Here is an 18,063-nt window from a genome sequence, read left to right as displayed (position 1 = left end):
CAATTAAGTCACTTAAAACCATATTCACGGTGGATTTTCACTGAACAAAAAAGCAATATTTATGTCACTTAGACATTTCTGAGAAGACTTAGCTGTTCTTTTAAAAACATCACTTCAGCGCCAATGAAAAATATAATCCAGCCTTGGTAATAAATTTTTAAAACATACACAGGCAAAAGTTATCAGCCTGCAAAACAATGTTTCCTAGGCCTTCCCACACGTCTCAGTATTTTAACAACGTCCCATCTGTTGATGTCAGTCTGAAGAAGCAGGTCTGTACTTTCCAGTTTTGTTAAAATCCTTTCTGGCTAGTAACCTGATTTCTCCTGGGCCGGCCAACTTACTTCCAGGCCCTGGGCCTGTGGCCCTGGGCCAGTTTGCATGGCTGACAGAGATGGGAACAGTTAATCAAAAATCTGTTTAGCTTGTGCTTAATAAGGAATGTGTTCCTCTTGCTCTTGTTACTAATTGCTGAAGATGTCTGTGTTTGGATTAAAACTTTGTCCCCTGCCATCTGGATGCCATTGATATGTCTCAGCTCAGTCATGAGCTGGGTGATATCAGCGGTTTCCATGTCAACGGATGACAGCGTCATATGTTGAAATGTGTGATTGCGGTGCTCGGCGAAGGAGCCAGCCTTGGGGGAGAGGCAGCTCTGGTTTCACACCTAAATATCTTCACTGATTTTCAGACATTGCTTTGAAATTATCTCAGTTTTATTCCAATTGCTCTTACATGTAAAACTGCAGCGGGACTGTTTTGGCCCCTTGGGAGAGGGAACGGTGGACTTACACCTAGAGTTCCATTTGGTGGGAAAGACGTCTCCTCCAAGAGACCTTTTTAACCCTCCAGCTGACAGGAAATCTATTTACTCTCCGAATCCAAGAAATTTACCACCTGCACAAAATGGAAATCGCAGGTAGAGTGTGGGATTCCACACCCGGAGCAGCAGTAGTGTGTGTTTATTTATTCCAAGTGTACCCTGGGCCTCAAGGTCTTGGTAATGGAGCCTGTCTAAATATAGCATCAGCAACAGCAGTGGCAAGGAAGTACTGAAATAACTAAGCCAGTGACAAGAAACACCCCTCTGCCTCGAGTTCCAGATTACAGGGTCCCATACGGGATTAGTAAAAGATGAGCTTTAATCATCTTTTCTCAGAGTTCATGATTTTGATTAAGCAAATAGATCAGTGCAGAATCGTTTCCATGGAAGATAGAGTATATTAGCACACAAGAGGAAAGATATGTCATGCGAACCTCGGGAAATTAACCAGGTAGCGCCTGCTTTATTTATTTTCCCTTAGATCAAGAATGCCGCAGCCAATGTTCTTCGGGAAACGTGGCTCATCTATAAACACACAAAGCTGCTAAAGAAGATTGACCACGCCAAAGTCAGGAAACACCAGAGGAAGTTCCTCCAAGCTATCCACCAGTGAGTCTGCCAGGCGGCTGAGCCATCGCATGACCAAACGGGGGGCGGCAGGACCCCCAGCCCTATCAGTATCGCCTCATGTACCCCCATTCTGCTCCATGGGGCATCTCAGGGCCAGACCCAGGTCAGTCAGTCTGGGTGTCCTATTCCCTTTGGGGCACTGCCCTGTGCCAGGCATTGGGCAGAGGGCCGTGCACGGCGTCAGACACAACAACTCAAGTAAGACCCTCTAAGGGCTCTCACCATCCTCACATACACAGGTATCACATCACACACAGTACAACCCAAAGCAGAACAACTGATGAGTGCTTTCTGGAGTAGAGGTATTTAAAAAGTACAGTGAAAAAGCAGAGGATGACCACATTTGTTCCGACGGGGAGGTTTTGGGAAACCCTGGAAAGTGGTGAGGAGGGCGTTCGAGGGGGAAGGCACAGCTTCGGCAAAGGCAGGGACGAGGGAGATGGGTTCAGAGGAGTGAGGAGATTGGGATCGAGGGACCCGAATTTGAGGAAGCCCTTGATGCTGATCAGTTTGTCCCCCATGTTCAAGATCCTCCTGCTGGGTTCCAAATCAGATTCAAGGACACAGATGCCGGGACAGCTAGTGGGGTTGGAGCTTCCCGTGCACTCGAAGGGCATGAGGGTTCTGGCTCTTTCCCACAGGCTGAGGAGCGTCAAGATGGAGCAAAGGAAGCTGAGTGACCAAGCCAACACCCTGGTGGACCTTTCTAAGGTGAGTGGCAGACTCTGAAGACGCCAGGAAGAGTTCCCTGGTCCTGGCCTTTAGACTTCTCAGCTGCAGCCGTGAAGACGTGCCTGTATCCAGGCTGTACAGTACAGGGCCAGGAAAGCGAAGGACACTTTCTCCTTGGTTAAAAAAAGAATAATCTAGGTTCGAGCTCTTGACGTTTGTAGTCTACCAGCTTATCTTGTTGCCTCTTTAAAATTTAGCCTTTATCTCTGAAGTTAAATAGCTCGGATTCGTCTTTGCTTGGGATTAATTAGCCGACCTACTAAATCTTTTTTGGTGTGTTGTTGTTTTAGCTGGCGTTGAGGGGCTCCTAAAGATGAGCTTGCTGTCACATAGGGGTGCGGCACAGAAGCAAGGACAGGGGCTGTGATGACAGGGATGACCATGGCCGAGGCTGCACTTAAGATCATTCCCGTTTGCTGTTAAAATTGGAAGTTTCTTTTCCTGCCTCCTCCAATTCTTACAACCCACTTTTCTGGCCCCACATGGGGGTGGGGTGCATTTCTTTGACTTCTCAAGAAGCAGTCCCTGATGAACATGAAAATGACCCCCCCAAAATGAGAGGCTCCTCTGAGAGCCCTCAGGCTTGATATGACACTGTCAGTCTGTATTTCTGGCACTGAACTGCTGTAAATACCGCAAAGAAATGTGCTCCTCTTGCAAATCACTAAAGGGAAGGCACGAAGGCTGCACTGCCGGCAGAGCTGAGTGTGGGCGCCATTGAAGAAAGGGGCCTCCTCCTCCTCGGCCCCCTCTCCTCATTGCTGTTTGATAGAAACTGTATATCAAGAGTACAGCCCAAGGCCAGGCTGGCAGAACATTCCAGCAGATGTCAATTATCATAAAGGAACATGTTCCCTGGGTGAGCCAGAGAAACTCCCTCAGGCAAATTAAGTCCCCTTTGAAAAGAGGGTGCAATCAGAGAAATTGCTGGTTGTTGGACCACGTGCACGTGCCTCGTTCAATAAAGGGAGCAAGGCAGAGAAAGGGCCTTGGAAGCCGGTGAGGGCTTTAATCAGGGGACAAGTGGCTTGGCACAGTGGGGTAGAAGCCCACAGGCCTGTGTGCCTTTCGAAGAGGGGTGCTTAGGTAGAGTGTGGGGCTCCCGGGCCCGCCGGCAGGGGGGCAGGGTGGGAATGAAATGTGCCCAGAGTGCGGCGAGAATGCCCCGCGCCGTGGGGCGTGTGGGCTAATACCCTTGGGTTCCAATATCACACTCCCACCAGGCTTTGGAAGGGAGGCATTTCTTATAAGGATACTAGGCGTCTCATTCCAGGAGGAAGCTCAGGCTTTGGGAAAGAACTGGCCAGAACGGGGAAACCCTCACCACCCAGGAAGTAGCCTCTCGCCATCTTCTCTCTCCCTCTGTTAAGTGCCTGCTTCAATTCTTTCTCCCTCTCTCTCGCTCTCTCCCCCCCACTTCCCTTACAGCTTTCTGTGCCTCCTGCCTCCATGGCAGACCATGGCAGGCCCCAAGGCTGAGAGTACATGTTAGTACATATTATCATTCTAGCCACGGAAAGGACCAGTCGGCCTCCTCTTGTTCTTTTTTTTTTTTTAGATTTATTTTTTATTTATTTCTCTCCCCTTCTCCCCATTGTCTCTCTGTGTGTCCATTCGCTGTGCGTTCTTACATGTCCGCTTGTATTCTTGTTCGCGGCACCGGGGATCTGTGTCTCTTCTTGTTGCATCATCTTGCTGCATCAGCTCTCCATGTGTGCAGCAGTACTCCTGGGCAGGCTGTGCTTTTCTCATGCTGGGCGGCTCTCCTTGAGGGGCACACTCCTTGCACATGGGGGACACCCCTGCGTGGTACGGCACTCCTTGCACACATCAGCACTGCGCATGGGCCAGCTCTCCACCCGGGTCGGGAGGCCCTGGGTTTGAACCCTGGACCTCCCATGTGGTAGGTGGACGCCCTGTCCATTGGGCCAAATCCACGTCCTTCCTATTGGACTTAATTCTAAATTGTCAGGAGAGGTGACGTGATTGACCAGTGTAGGTCATGTGTCCACCCTTGGCCCAGTCAGCTGTGGCCAGGAAGAGGGTCCCGTAGGGCACAAGCTGGTGTGGGCGGGCCCACTCCATCAGTGAGGAATACTTCTCTGAGCCCCAAGAGTGCCCAAGAGCCCGGAAGACCCCCCAAGACGTTTCTTCTACAGCTAGCACTCTTTCCTGCCTCACCTCTCACCTGCCGGGACACCCTGAGGGGGCCACAGGCCAGCGGGAAGGTCAGGCGAGCTGGACTCTCAAGGCTGCGTTTGGGCAGTCCGGCCGCTGCCGCTCACAGAGACGGGCCCACGTGGAGCCAAAAGGACGAGCAGAAACCCCAGGGAATTCACGCACACGTGAATGAGCTTGGGAGTGTGCAGGAAAGGGTTAAGGGAAGATTTCTGGAGGGCCCTGGGGGTGGCACAGGGAGACCTGGAGAGGGGTGGACTGACCTCGCTCCTGGCCTTGTCCTTTCCTCCCGGGAGAGCACCAGGGTCCTGGCGGCAGGTGGGCACGGTGCCCACTGGCGCAGCCGCCCTGGCCCACGGTCATCCAGAGCGGGAAGGGACGGCGACGGCGCCCGGCTCCCTCCCTCTTCCTTCTCCGTGCTTCATCCTCCCAACTCCCACCCCTGCCCCCCGGTCCCCTCTAGATTAGGAATAGGGCCTGCGGCCTCCAAATATACTTTTCTATCGTCCAGGGGGACGGAGCAGGGAGAACTTGGACTCTTTATTTGATAGCTTCAACCTCTTCCCCTGAAATGTAAAAATCATTCCTACCATCTGAGGCCCAAAACGCTTGGTGAACTCTAAAGGGCTTTGCACATGGTTCCGATTATGATGATAGATGAGGAAACCGAGAGCCACAGGAACAGAGTGACGTTGCAAGGCAAGACCGCTGGCGAGTGGCAGAGCTGGACGGAAGCCCAGGTGCCTGCCTCGGAGCCCAGAGCTTCTCGGGAAGCCCCTCCTGTCAAATAAATCTGTGGTTTTGTCCCCTGGGGGGGGGTGTGTGTGTCTTGAGGCGGTTCTGAGAATGTTAATTAATGAAGAAAGCACTTTCACTTCTAAAGTCACCCTCTCCTCCCAGGACATCTCGATGACACGGTGCCCAGTTCTGCAGGCAGAGCTCACAGGAGGCGAGCTGCCTTCGTCCCACCTCTTTTGCTGCCCCAGTTACTTCCCCTGTTGGGCATGGAGTTAGGTGGGGAAATTTCACTACCTTGTCAACTCCCTTTCCCCCATCCCCTCTCCTTCTCCCATTTTGTCTTAGTTTTGCCACCTTCTTTTACGCCTCTTTTTTCTCTGGCTTTATTTCCTGCTCTGCTGGCCCCTGGGGACCTGGATGGTTTCTGCACTTTCCTGGAGTGACTTGAAATTTAAGGTGAAATAGGATTGGGGCCCCAGCAGATCACAGGCAGCCCAAAGAATCACAGTCCCTCAGGAGGGGGATGCAGAGTGACACCCCCGTCCCTCACCGCAGCTGCAGAAGCCGCCTCGCTCACGCCCCGGGAGCCTGAAGACGCACAAAAGTCTTGCTCCCAAGACGGATGTTCAGAGCCGGGGTGTCCTTTGTTCATTTGCCGGGAGGAATAGGGCTGTCACACAGACTAAGATTCTCTGCAGACCAACCTGGGAAGGCAGATTAAAACCAGAAAGTCTCCTGATAAGAGCGGAGTCAGGGCCACGGGTCAGATGGGTACGACGCAAGTGCATCGCGGCATCTGTCACCGTGGCCTGCTGGGGGGGCCGGGGACTGCTCTGAGTCCATCAGCCGAGGCACCTTCCCCAGCGGGCACTGGCGTGAGCAATACCAGTGTGTGCTTCGGCACCTCTCCCTTTTCCTCTGCTCTCTTTCCTCTCTCCTTTTCTGATTCCCTTTATCTTTCTTCAGTCTGTTAATTCAACAAATGGGTACTAAGCACCTACTGCTGTACACAGCGCAGTCAGAGCCGCAGGAGAGCTGAGCGGGGCTGGGAGAGCAAGCAGGGGGCCTGCCCAGGGGCCTTGGGAGACCCCCAGGCTGACTAGGAACAAACCAGGGGAAGAGCGGGGGGCGTGTGCTCTCAGCAGAGGGGACAGCTGGGCTAGGGGCCCGAGGCCGAGAGGGCAGCAGTGGTCCAGGGAGCTGGAGTAGGGTGCGAAGGATGGAGGAGGGTGGGGAGAGCCGGGCAGAGACAGAGTAGAGGACTTTGCCCCCCTTTATCCTGAGGGCAGCGGGCAGCCAAGGAAAGGTCTTAACAGTAGAGCGGCTTGTCCAGCTCTGTGCTTTGCAAGGAGCAGCAGGAACTCTGGGAGGTTGCTGCAGCAGCCCAGGTGGTGGCAGCAGGTGGAACTAAAGCCCTTCAGGTGTCATTCCATGAACTGACTGGAGGACCATTTAGAGGTAGTGTTGGCCGGACTTTTTTTTTTTTCATTGTGACCACATATGAACAACACACCATTTCTCATTTTAACCACTATCTTGGCAGGACTTGGTGCTGGGTGGGATGCGAGGGATGAGGGCGAAGAGGTGTCTCCAGCCTGGACTACTGAGTGAAAGGCAGTCCATTCCTGGAGACCAGGGGCCCTGGCAGGAAGAGCAGACTTGAGCATGAGATCCCTTTATTTCGCTCTGCTCTCACCTGCTGGTATGGCATTTTCCATTCTTTTTATTTCTTTATTTTCTATTTTTTAAAAAGGTATTTAGATGACATAAATGTTACATTAAAAATATAGGGGATTCCCATATCCCCTGCTCCCCACACCCCCCACATTTACCCGTATTAACATCTTGCATTACTGTGGTAGTCACTGCAATTGATGAGCACGTTTGGAGCACTGCCACTGAGCACGGATTATAGTTTACACTCTCTCCCACACGGTTCTGTAGGTTACAGCAAGATATATAATGGCCTGTATCTGTCATTGCAATGTCATTCAGGACAATTCCTAAGTCCCGAAAATGCCCCTGTGTTACACCTGTTTTCCCTCTCCCTGACCTGAGAACCTCTAGTGGCCACTGCTTCCACATCAGTGATATAAGTTCTTCCATTGCTAGAATCACAATAAGTTTAGAGTAGAATACGATACTAGAATACTATGGACCCTAGTCCATAGTTCATCCCCCAGTCCTGAGGACTCTGGGATGGTGATACCCTCTCCACCTCTACTTGAGAGGGGGCCTCAGTCCCTACAGCCAATGACTGGGACCCCCTTGCTTGCTGTAGTGGACTCTCTCTGTTCCCTGGTGTGATGGTTGTCCATCATCACCTCCTTGTTAGTTATCCTGGGTGAGTCCAGTGAATATTTTATTCTTATGCTTCATTCTAAGTTTCCTGTGGGCACCCCATTTTCACTCCCATGTGCCCATCACCTCCGTCAGTACCATTCACAAAACCTTAGTGAACATTTACTCCCCAGAAGCAGGCCCTGTGCGAGGCCCCCTCAGAAGTATTCTCCTCTTTTCTTCAGTCACTCAGAATGGTCTTGGGGCAAGCACTGAGAAATCTTTTAGATATGTAGAAATATTTGGGGGCACAAAAAGTTTTTCCCCATCAGTCAAAACTTCTGCCTTGGCCAAAGGATGGGCGAGAAAGTGGCTTTTGTCCTGTGCCAGTACTTTACTCATTCATTTGGTCTACTACAGGGTGTCTTAACCTTCTTTGTTCCATGGACCTTTTTGCCAGTCAGATGAAATGAGTACTACTGTAATTTATTTCCTGCATACATTCATAAGTGAAGGAAATGCTAGATTTCAGTTAGAAGTCAGAGAATAAAGATAATAAGTTGACTTTTCTTCAATTCAAGCTCACAGACCCCCTGAAATCTTTGGGTCCCTGGACCCCTGGTCAAGAACCCCTGATCCAACATCTTTTAGTGCCAGTCGTGAGCAGACAGATCCCCTGGCTCAGCGTGTTTGCCCACAGCCATCCATTGACAAGTGTTAAGTGAGCCTCTCCTATGTGCCAGCCATCGTTTGGGACCCTTGGGATACAACAATGAACACAGCAGGCAAAGATCCCTGCCCTCAAGGAGCTTACCTTCTAATGGGAGATGACAATAAATGATGAATATAGCATAAGCAAATTATCTGGTGTGTTAGAAGATAAGCGCCCTGTAAAAAAGAAAAAGCCCGGACAAGTTCGTGCAATTGGGAATGGCAGAGGGGGCCGAGCTGCAGTTTCAGATAGAGCAGTCAGGGAAGGCTTCATCGAGAAGGTGATACTTGAGGAGAGACATGAAGGAGGCGAAGGCTTTGGCCATGGGACGTGTGGGGGAAGAGCATGGCTAATGGTCAGCTTCCCTGCACACTCTGAGGTGGCGTGGAGGGCAGGAAGTGTAGTGGGCAGAGCCCTCGGGCGACACCTGTCAGGAAAAGAGGAAGCAGGATTGGGCTGGAGCGGTGACACCGCCAACGACAGCCTCCACTGACCCACGGGGAGCTCTGGAGATGGACTGGCCCTTCAGGGATGTCCCAAATTGTGGCGAAGGGGACCGGCCTTTGAAGCTCCCCATTGCCCGGCAGAGGAGGGGCGGGGACCTCGAGGGATGCGTCTTCTTTGAGGAGGGGCTCACGGTGGGCCATCAGCAGACAGCACAGCCAGTGCCTCAGCCAGGAGGGGGGCAGGCAGTTCTCCCCAGCACTCGCCACAGGCGTCCAGGCAGAGGGCAGACCCTAGAGCCAGGAGCTGCCACGGGTACAGAACCAGCAGGGCAGTGGGAGCAGGGTGAGGTGCCGGAAGGGGGAGTTACGGGTAAGCGCGCAGGGCAGGGATGAGGAAGCAGGGCGGCCTCCGTCAAACGCCGCCTCCGACTCTGGCTCTGAGTCGTTCGGGGGCCATCGCAGGGTTTGAGCAGAGGAGTGACATGATGTGACTTGCATGTTACGTTCCGGCTGCTATGTTAAAAACAGAAAGGGAAGCAGGGTGGCCATAACTTCCTAAGTATTGGTAGTCATTATTGATTCTCATTTTCCTCACGTAGGGAACCCGAGGTTCAGAGATTCTGAGTGGCCTGACAAGCGTAGGTTGCTAGTGAACAGCAGACTTGGTGTTTGAACCCTGGCCTACCAATTCTAAGCCCATCACCTCCTCTTCCCCACCGCCGTTCCCTCTCTTTAACCGTTAAATGGCAGCAGCCGTGTGAGTGGAGAGGTTGGGAGTGGTGAGACTGTTAGGAGAAGTTAGCGACTCCATTTAAGAAAAAACTGGCTGCTGCTTTTCCTTTATGCATATTTGTAATTTTTCATAATCAATACGCATTACTTTTGTAATGAGAAAAAAGTAAATGTGGTGCCTACGTCTCCAGGAAAGCTAAGGAAGTTGTTTCTCCTTCCTTGGCCAGCTCAGGCACCAGAGAGCTGGTGTAGATGCTGCTCCTGCTGTAATTTGGAGACGCATTTCCATTTCCCCACTGCAGAATCCCCTGTGATGACCTGTCGCCTGTTTCTCCACACAGATGCAGAACGTCATGTATGACCTGATCACAGAACTCAATGATCGGAGCGAAGACCTGGAGAAGCAGATCGGCAGCCTGGAGTCCAAGCTGGAGCACCTCACGGCCAGCTTCAATTCCCTGCCGCTGCTCATCGCCGACACCCTGCGCCAGCAGCAGCAGCAGCTCCTGTCCGCCGTCATCGAGGCCCGAGGCATCAGCGTGGCAGTGGGCACCACCCACACCCCACTCTCCGACAGCCCGATCGGGGTCAGCTCCACCTCCTTCCCGACCCCGTACACGAGTTCAAGCAGTTGCTAAATAAAACTCCCCCCCACCCAGAAGCGTTACCCATAGGTCTTAAGATGCAAATCAACTCTCTCCTGGTCACTTGGCCATCAAGGAACATTCAGACCAGGGAACGTAAAGAAGAGAGACCGAGCTAATTAACTAACTCATGTTCATTCAGCGTGCTTGGTTCGATATGCCTTGAAACCAGAAATCTAATCTCTGTTTAGGTGCCTCTACTTGGGAGCGGGAAGAGGAGATGACAGGAAGCGACGCCTCTGGCAGGGCCCTTGCTGCAGAGTTGGTGGAGAACAGAAATCCACGCTCAATCTCAGGTCTTCACGTGGGGGGGTGGGGGTGTCAGGTGCACTGAAGTAGCCAACAGCGAAGCAAGCCCAGAAGAGGGTCCCACTGGGGGAGGGGGTCGCGTCAGGCGTGGGGAGTGGGGGCCTCTCCCCGGGGCCCTCTCTCCTTTCCGTTTGTCTAAGGAAGCCTCTGGATGACAGAAGTACAAGAGGGCTGCCCACAACTTGCCAAAAGAGACATTATTTCCTCCCATATCTTTTACATCCTAAAGCCCAATCTAGACAGAAAAATAAAGAAGCCAGATTTTTCCATCCATTATGTATACCCATATAAACCTGTGTGTTTGCACACACACACACACGCCACATTCAGCCCAGGTCCTTTCTTGTTTGAACTTAATCCAAATAGGAAGGGACCTGGTACCTTACCCTGCACACAGTAGGCACTCTCTAAATTTGCGTGGGGTGCTTTCAATTAAGTGGGTTGTTCTGAGCGCCCCTGAAGTTGCAGGTCCCTTCCAACACAGTCCAGGTTGCTTTGCCCTGGAGATGGACCATGCTAGGTGTGAGAGGAATGGCGAGCCCAGAGTGCTGGCATTCTGGAGGGAGAAGCAGGTTTCCCGACAGCTCCTGCAGTGTTTACTTCTTAGGTCCAAACGAGCTGTGCTGTGATGGACCACGTGTCCAGGTGTATGCTTGTGAGGGAGGGGTCGGGGCCTGTGTGCGTGTCCACACATATGCACAAGCAGGCACAAGCCGGGAAACCCTAGTGACTAGGAGATTTGCCAAGCTGCATGTATCCAGCCACAGGTTTCCAGCCCAGGTGTTAGGAGATCAGAGAGGTCAAGTGCCTCAGCTGAGAGCTGCTGTGCTGGGAGAAGTGATGGTGAATGGCCCGTGTGGTCCCTTCTGACCGAAGTCCCCTCAAAACGAAATATTACGAGAATAAAGAGAGCCCTTAGGGAAGCTTGCGGGTCAGGCGAGATGACAGGGTCCATCAGGAGCCTGTTCCCACTGGGCCATGTTAATCTTGGTACAAAGTCCGTCCTCGTACATCTCAAACCCCAGAAGGCTTCAGAAACACCACGACCCAGGGTGGGGACAGGCACCACGCCGAGGCACATGTGGGGGCAAGAAGTTTTCATTGTCCGTAATCCGAGCTTGGGTTTATTTGCGTGGAGAAAGCCAGCCCACCGTGCCATTCATCACTCTTCTCCTTCTGAGGTCTTCGACTTCTGCTACGGGGAATTAAATGATACTGCGTGGAATATTTCATCTGTTTAGGGTGAAACAAAAGGGTGTTATTTGCTTATGATTGGTGTGGGGGGTTAGCTTTGCAACAAAACATCGCCACCATCCCAGAGCTGGTGTCTGGCTGTGGGGAGTTTTCCTCTGCGGCTCTGGGCCTGGTCTTCTAAGGACAAGGGAATTACTGAACAGAAAAAAGTAGAATTGCTGTTGTTACTCCTTTGACAGTCCCTTGTTGATCTTGATAACTCCTTCCAGCCTTGGCTTTGGCTGTTTTGCATCCCACAGATGCCACACTTGCTGTTGCTTTTTTCCCCTTGTTCCTTTGACTTTTGTGTATCTGAAAGATCCTCCCCCCACCACTTTTTTTTTTTTTTTTTTTTTTTTCAAGAACGGTGCTACTGTTTTCAGTGGCAGTTCAGCAAAACGTATAACAAATGTATAAACGGATGAAATAACCACGCAGTTCCTTTGTGGTATTAGTCCATTTCACAAAGGGGAGACCACTGACTGGTTAGCCAGTCCTAATCATTTAACCTACAGCCCTCAACCACTGACTTCTATTCGCCCTTCCCATTCTTCCGTAACCCCGTGAGGTGTGCGCGCGTGTGTGTGTGCGGGTAGGGATTTAGTTGTCATTTCAAACCAATGACAGGCAAACGTCCACTGCCATTCCTCCTGCCCCAAAGCATACACAGACTGTCCCTGATCCCTCGTGGTCTGTGGGTAATCCTCCTGTAACCCATCATGAATGCCGCACACTTAAGTGAACCCTGACGACCAAGCTAGCGACACTAGCCAAGGGAGGGGTCAGAGTTATTTCAGGAGCAGTAGCCACTGGCATCCTAGAAACACATGGGCATTTGTAGCATGACTTGACCTATTGGTAGTGCAATAGCAATGTGTGGTTTTTATCCTTGGCAAAGATATATATATACTCACTCGTCAAAAACCTAAGTCATCTAATCTGCATGCTGATCCTGCAATGGTAAACAGGAGGCTACTTTTCCTTATTAGCATTTGAGCTTTATGTGGGAAAGTTACCCATTCTTCTGCAAGTACAATCAAACCTCGATGACTTATCCAGGGTGTAGGTCACCCAGATTTTTCTTTCTACAGCCCATCCTTTGGCTAATGCCCCTGCACATCAGCATCCCAGTCAGATGGGAAGAGAGGGCAGGTGGATTACTGCGCCTTCTGGTTCCTTACTTTCAAGTCTGGCGGTGGAGGAGGTTTAATTATCTATTCAAGAATTGGCTCCACTTGAAAATGAATGGTCGTAACCTCACTCCCATACTGAACAGATCAAGTTCTGCCCTACTCCTGAAAGGCTGACCCAGTGGCAGAGCCCCTCCTAGAAGCTTTCTGATAACTCAGTGACAGGTAAAAGCACCCTAATATTCTCTAAAATATCTAGACACTTGAATTTGAAATACAGAGCCACCCCCCTCATCGCTTAAGCCATATTATAGCTTCATGTACTGTAAAGTCGGGGACGAACTGTGATACTTTAAGACCACTAATCTCAGTGGAATTTCAGGACCTAGCATTAGTCGGTAAACCATACCAGACTAGGGGCTCACTCCTCCTTAGATTGAAGTCCAAATAAAAACCTGCCCATGTGGTCAAAGGCCACGTATGTGCGCTCATCATCAATAAACTGTCATAAAGTGTCTATAAGCCACGCTGGCCATCCTCATAATATGTAACTCCATGACATTACATCTCTAGAAATGCTTGATACCATCCAGAATACCAAGAGGAAGTCCCTGAGGCCCCCACCGACTGTGTGACCTCAGTGGGGACAGGTGGTATAACAGCCACCTGCTAAATTAGGAGGCATAGAAATATATGTGAAAGGAAATTCTAAAGTGCTCTGCAAGCGCAAGGTACTGCTGTTGCTAAAGGCTAAGAAGGAACAGCATGTTCATGTATTGGGGGCTTTCCCCTTAATTTTTCCGTAATTTCCTTGAGAATAAGCCATTACGGAGAAGAGAGCTAGACATACAGAATAAGAATAAATAAAACTCTGACTCTGGATCCATTTTTTTGGCCAATTAATAATAACCACCTCATACCTCAGTCTGTACTTAAAATGAAGATACTAGTGAATATTCTTAAGTGCAAAGTATTCAAAAAGTGGAATGACTCCTGTCAGCAATAGCCGCTCAGGTCTACCTAGTCCAGGCGTTGATGTTGCATTTGAATGCATTCAGTAGTTACCAAAAAGTAATTATTATGTATGACATTGGTAGTGAAATTAGCAGGGAGAAATATGGGGTTACTGCAAAGTTCCAGGAGCTCCCTCCTTCAGAGTGTCACTCAACAAACAGCACACCCCCTGCTGAGAATCAGTGTTCTAGCCCAGAGCAAACGGTGTTGTTACTACCACAAGGGAGACATGGTGAAGTCATTGCACTACCAGTAGGTTGCTACTTTTTGTAAATTACTCCTTTTAAATCCCAAAAGATGTCCGCCGTTTTATATGGTCATTCTTCCCTGAACGTTGCTAGAAGCAAACTGAGGATTCCTTAGTGGTCATTTTGCTGTCCCTGTTGACTCCGCGGCGCTCGATTTCAGTACCTTAGACAGCTATCTGGTGGCTTCCCCCTAGGCGAGGAACAGCCCCTCCTCTCCCCCTGCAGTCTGTCGGCTGGATGACGCCCTGGACAATATCCCTTCCTTCTCTACTGCCGCCAAAGTAAACATCACAGGAACGGGATAAGGGCTCCGACTAAGAGAGGAGAGTATTACAGGGATAGCAGTAGGAACTGTCTGCCTCCGGTCATAAAATATAGGTGAGTGCTCTTCCGCCTGAAAGCCTGTGCCAGGGTGCATTAGGAGAAATTACCATTATACTCCTGCCAGACAAGTAATAGGTAGATTTTTACCGCCATAGACCGAAGCTTATTAAAAAGTGCTCAGTGCAATGGTATATAGATATATACAGATAGAGAAAAATAACTGTGATCTTTTTTTTTCCTTACACCATTACTGGAAACCCCCAAACATGAACTGGAGTTAACTCTGAACAAAACCATTGTCAAATCTTCAACGTACGACCTCCAAATCTAGGTGCCAAGTGCCCTGCGACAGTTGTTTACACACGCGAGAAATGCATTCTGGAAGCTGTAATCTTCGGCCTGGATCATGTGTTGAAACTAACAAAAGAGACATCGTGACCAACCAAGCTGGTGGAGAAAAAGCACAAAATTCAACATCAACCTAGAGTTAATAATCCCAAAGAGATGCTGATATTTACAGCCAAAAAAAAAAATCAATTGATGAATCAAATGTGAATCTGATTGGAACAGCCAGCTTCCAGCTTCTCAGAAGAAGGACAGGAAGGAAACAACATTCTCTAGCTGTGTTATAGTGTCTCCATTTTTTAATCTCAACCAGGACTGCTCCACCTTCATCAGAAACATTTTTTTAATGGCGCAAAAACTCAATTTTGGTTCCAGACTCTCCATTCTGCACTGGCCACAAGAGAACAACAAAAGAGAGTGATAGAATGTTCATGGAGGAAACATTTTCATGGCAAACTCAGAAACTGAAGTGTTTATATTCAGAATCAGACGAGCTTCGATATGAATTTGCATCTTGCCTCTCTGTACTGCTTGCTATTTTTTATTGATAGGAGAAAGCATAAGTTTATTTTAACTATGAAATATATTGCTATATTATAAAATATATTGTAACTTTCAATTAACATTTTGTAACAAACTAGTCTTTAGCAGGTCCAGCGTCAGCCTGCTCTCCCAGTGACTGTTTCTGAGTACACATCGTGCTTAGTGATTGCCTGATGCCACTCCTCGTACCACAGCCTCCATGACTGCCATGTTCTAATTCTCCAAGACCCGAGTATTAGAGACAAAAAGAACATTATTCCAAGCTTAGAAGAGTAATTCTATCCTAAATTCTATCAAGCCATTTCAGAAGAGATTTTAAAAGCCATTACTCCTTCAGTAGCTGTGCAAAGCCAGTTTAATAAAAGTGCAGGCTCCTTTTATATAAATGCAAAGAGCCTGTTACTTAAATTATATAAATCTCTAATTCAAACCCGGCCAGCCAGTTCTTCCTTTGGAAATGCCAAAAACTCAAAATTCTAGGCATTATGAGTGTCTGTGTAAGAATAAAAGTGAGACTAGAGTTCCGTTTACGTGGGGCCAAATGAGACCCTGACACGCAGATGTGCTTTTCTGAGCTGCTGGTATCCGGGAGGGCAGAAGGTTTTCCCATGTTTATCAACAACACGGAGCACAGCTCCTAAGGGCACCATAAGAGAAGGCAGGACAGGTACCCGCAAAGAGATGGACTTTCTTTGCTGCTAGTTTACTCTAGCTGGGAGGAAACAATTTCTATGGTGATGTTGTTCTCTGTGACAAAATCGTGGGAAATTCCATACTTAAGCAAGTCATGAAATCCATTCCCTTCCTCTGATATAGAAGCCGAAACGCAAATGTCGGCTTTCTCAGTCCCCTCCTTTGAATGGCCAAGGGACTATTACTAGATGAAAATGGGATGTTTTGGCTGCAGCACAAAGGTTTCCTAGAATCTGTGAACCTACTCCCAGTGACGACCCTCATTTGCTCATCACTTTGATGTGAGCTGGTCTCAGGACACGCCGAGTCCCGTTAGGGTAGATGGGACTTGGCCTGTGTGTCCCTTCCTCCACCACCAACCCTGAAAATGCACACAGATATCCTAGTAGTGCAAAGCAACAGGATTTCTCCAGGGTGAAAAGACTGCAGTCGTCTCCGTTTATTCGAGCTGAAGTGTAGATAAGGCTTGGGCCTCGGTGGCATTCATTATCCAGGCCGAATGAAAGAGAAATAACATCTAAATGCCCGGCTTCCAGCAGCCCGTGTCACTGAGACTTTCCCTGTTGACGAGTTTTCTTTTTAGTGAGCTAAATTCTCCCAGTGCCTGCGTTGCTCCCCAGTTCCATGTTAGGCTGAGCTCCAGTAAAGCCATCAGAACTCCAGGGTACCTGTTCTGAGCAGCTTCCTCACTCACTGGGTAATGGAAATTCGTTTATTCTCAATTTTATAATTGACCGATGACTGTCCTTCGGCAATTGATTTGTCTCTTAATGCTTTTCTGCTGCTAAATTGAGTTGTCCCTTTTGGCTTTTCCTTCTAGTACTTCACAGATTGACTAAGACTTTTATGTGTTTAAAGAGTAAGTATGTTCTGACCTTTCCCCCCCGGAGTTGTTAATCTAGAATCAAGGAAACCCACACAAATTCCTGGCTTGTGCAACCACACCTCTTGACAGTCGTTCAGCTGTATGCCGTCCCCTGCATGCCACCTGCAGATCAGCAGGATCAGAACTTGAGCACCCGTGGGGAGCGCATTAGAAATGCAGACTCTCAGGCCCCTGCCGGACCCACGGCATCAGAATCAGCATTTTAACAAGATCCCCAGGTGATTAGTAGGCACATCCAATACTGAGAAGCCCTGGCCTCACCACACTGCGATGGCCACCCACCGCATGAATAACTGGACAATTAAACCATTTCTTTCTTAACCATCATTTATGGAATAATTTGATAAAGTGTGGGGGGGGGGAATCCGTGGTCAAATCGGTACTCTACTTGTCCCAATTTTTAAAAGACCCTGTGTAATCATGGGTTAGAGACAAATGCTTTTTAAAATTCCACTTGACAGTTATGTAGCATGTACACATGTACTTATGGGATACGTAAAACAGAATAAAGTCAATAGGAGGCAGCCTTTTTCCAGCCAGCTCTTAAAAGTGCTAACTTCATAATCTTGAGCCCCCTCAAAGCCCCTTTTTAGGCTTTTCTTTTTAGCCTCTGCTGGCAGGGCCATCGGAATATCAGGCGACTCCCCCAGGCAGGTCCCCGAAAAGCCACACGGGTCCCTGCTCAGCATAACTCAGAAACAGCTGCATCCGTCGACCGTTCTTGCGTTTCTTTCTCGAACTCAGCATCCCACCAGTAAGAACTCTCCTCCACTAGAGGAAATTAGCAAGAGAAGTTTAACCATCTAAAAACATCCCTAGTCTCCTTTTTAAGCCAGTTCTCTTATTCATCACACAACCAGAGACACTCCAAGGTGGGCAGGAAGGATGCGAATTCTGATATTGGGGCCATAAATCGATATGTACCCAGAAACAGTTCTGTTCTAAATTAATGGCTTTAATCTGTTCATTGTAAAAAGTGCCTTGGACTTCAATCTAAAGAGGTCAGTATAAATATATATGTGTGTGTGTGATGTGTATGTAGGCAAATATTTACATATTTATACATACATAGGTGCACACACATATACCCGCACATCATATAGAATATATACATACATATATAAATGCTTCATAATATATCATATTGCTATTCGCAGCTCCATTTCTTTTGTCTGGTCCTATGTTCATTTGTTTAGTGAGAACTTTACATAGAGAGGTTCTATTCAGGACATTAATGTATTTTTTGTTTGTTTTTTACTTTTTATTAAAAAGGAAAAGGATATTAAAAAAAAAAAGTCAAGTGCCTGAAGGTTTTGAATGGCGTTGTGGTAAACTTTCTCAGGTCACCAAAGAGGAAACGAATTTTTACTTTGGGAAAACTTTTTCTGTTTCTGTAACTTTGTTTTTCCTTGGTGGGAGTGCA

At 48.8% G+C, this 18,063-nt stretch overlaps 1 protein-coding gene across 4 annotated transcripts in view; it reads left to right on the top strand.

The window, feature by feature from the left end:
- Nucleotides 1-17,935, top strand: part of KCNN3 (potassium calcium-activated channel subfamily N member 3) — a 168,504-nt gene extending 150,569 nt beyond the window's left edge. For 2 of the 4 annotated variants that reach the window (XM_058309768.1, XM_012518217.4), the window contains 4 exons: nt 1,305-1,432; nt 2,095-2,164; nt 9,613-9,858; nt 10,107-17,935. In XM_058309768.1, the coding sequence (XP_058165751.1) occupies nt 1,305-1,432; nt 2,095-2,164; nt 9,613-9,858; nt 10,107-10,139 (477 nt within the window). In that variant the 3' untranslated portion in view covers nt 10,140-17,935. Of the gene's footprint in view, nt 1-1,304; nt 1,433-2,094; nt 2,165-9,612 lie in introns of all 4 variants that reach the window. The other 2 variants (XM_004475034.4, XM_004475033.4) reach the window with 1 other exon arrangement.
- Nucleotides 17,936-18,063: the final 128 nt, after the last annotated feature.

The sequence above is a fragment of the Dasypus novemcinctus genome, chromosome 13 (genome assembly GCF_030445035.2).
Source record: "Dasypus novemcinctus isolate mDasNov1 chromosome 13, mDasNov1.1.hap2, whole genome shotgun sequence".
Classification (NCBI taxonomy): Eukaryota; Metazoa; Chordata; class Mammalia; order Cingulata; family Dasypodidae; genus Dasypus; species Dasypus novemcinctus.
Note: the sequence above shows the minus strand (reverse complement) of the source record. Positions and strands in the feature narration are given on the sequence as shown.